The sequence below is a fragment of the Trachymyrmex cornetzi genome, unplaced genomic scaffold (genome assembly GCF_001594075.2).
Source record: "Trachymyrmex cornetzi isolate Tcor2-1 unplaced genomic scaffold, Tcor1.1 scaffold406, whole genome shotgun sequence".
NCBI lineage: Eukaryota > Metazoa > Arthropoda > Insecta > Hymenoptera > Formicidae > Trachymyrmex > Trachymyrmex cornetzi.
The window spans coordinates 365,026-366,591 of record NW_017298811.1 but is presented as its reverse complement, the minus strand read 5'-3'; the positions used below and the strand labels follow the sequence as shown (position 1 = coordinate 366,591).

At 36.9% G+C, this 1,566-nt stretch overlaps 1 protein-coding gene across 1 annotated transcript; it reads left to right on the top strand.

Annotated features, from left to right (window-relative positions):
- The first annotated feature begins 258 nt into the window (after positions 1–258).
- Positions 259–1,089, top strand: LOC108764263 (histone-lysine N-methyltransferase SETMAR-like). The gene has a single exon (XM_018512403.1). It carries the CDS (start codon positions 259–261, stop codon positions 1,087–1,089), a length of 831 nt encoding a protein of 276 aa, XP_018367905.1.
- The last annotated feature ends 477 nt before the right edge of the window (positions 1,090–1,566 follow it).

Here is a 1,566-nt window from a genome sequence, read left to right as displayed (position 1 = left end):
CTCTCTCATTATTGTTGACAACGATTGAATACTATTTAGATACGGATTGCGTAGTCCATTCTCTATGGCTTTGTATAGGGTTGTCCGGAAAGTTTGTGCCAATTTTTGGTAGGTGGTGTAAGGATAAGTCTGAATATATCAGAACAATTGAAAACAAATGACATGCGTACATATCGCAAAAGACGGTACTTCAGGCATATTTGGAAAAGAATTTGGTTACGATACGTTAATTTTTGTCAGTTTTATACGCCTTTAAATATGGAAGAAAACAAAGTGCATTTTAGGCATTTAATGCTTCTCTTTTACCGGAAAGGCAAAAATGCCACACAAGCGGCAAACGAGATATGCGCTGTTTATGGCGAAGGTGCTGTAACTGAAAGAACTGTGCGGAAGTGGTTTGCTAGGTTTAAAGCTGGTGATTTCAACCTTAAAGATCAAGAAGGCCTGGGTAGGCCCTCCACCACAAATGAAGATCAGATTAAAACACTGATCGAGAATAACCCACGCTATACGACACGTAAATTAGCAGAAATGTTAAATATGTCAAAATCCACCATCCACGAGTATTTTGTGAAGCTTGGCTACATAAACCGTCTTGATGTATGGGTTCCCCACGATTTAACGGAGAAAAATCTGATGGATCGCATTTCCATTTGCGACTCGCTCTATAAACGCAACGAGGAGACACCATTTTTGAAGCGAGTAGTGACGGGGGATGAAAAATGGATTATTTATAATAATTTTGAGCGAAAAAGATCTTGGGGAAAGCGGAATGAACCACCTTTAGCCACCCCAAAAGCCGGTCTTCATCCAAAGAAGGTCATGCTCTGTGTCTGGTGGGATTGGAAAGGGATCCTGTATTATGAGCTTTTACCAAACAACGAGACGATAAATTTAGAGAAGTATTGTTCCCAATTAGACGAATTAAAGGCAGCAATTGAACAAAAACGTCCAGAAATAGCGAATCGGAAGGACGTCGTGTTTCATCAGGACAATGCGCGGCTTCATGTGTCTTTGATGACTCGACAAAAGTTGTTGGAGCTCGGTTGGGATCACAGATTTCTATACTACACTAGATCGCTAACTTAGGTAGTGGGGAGTGAAGTAATCAATCAGTATTATCCGCATTGCAAATGGCCGACACTTCCGTTCAGTATGTATATATTTCGTATAATAACATCGTATTTCGTGTATGTTCAATAAAAATACAATTTGAAAAAATGCCCCAAGTTTGTTGTGTAAAACATTGTAAAAACGTTCGACGATCAGGTTTGCATTTCTTTACGTAAGTATATCTCAAATTTCTATATTTTACGAAAGTATAATTGACAAATTACGTTATTGAGGTTAATTTTAAATAATTTATACTTATTTAATGTTTTATAAGTATTTACGTTATACTGTAAATAATTATTTTATAAATATGTTAGGTTCCCATTTAAGAGAGAAGAAATTTTTAAGAAATGGATGGAGATGGTTGGACAAGATAATTTTAAGCCTAAAAAACATAGTGTGATCTGTAGTGATCATTTCACTCCAAATGATTATGAGATAAGACCAGGTGCA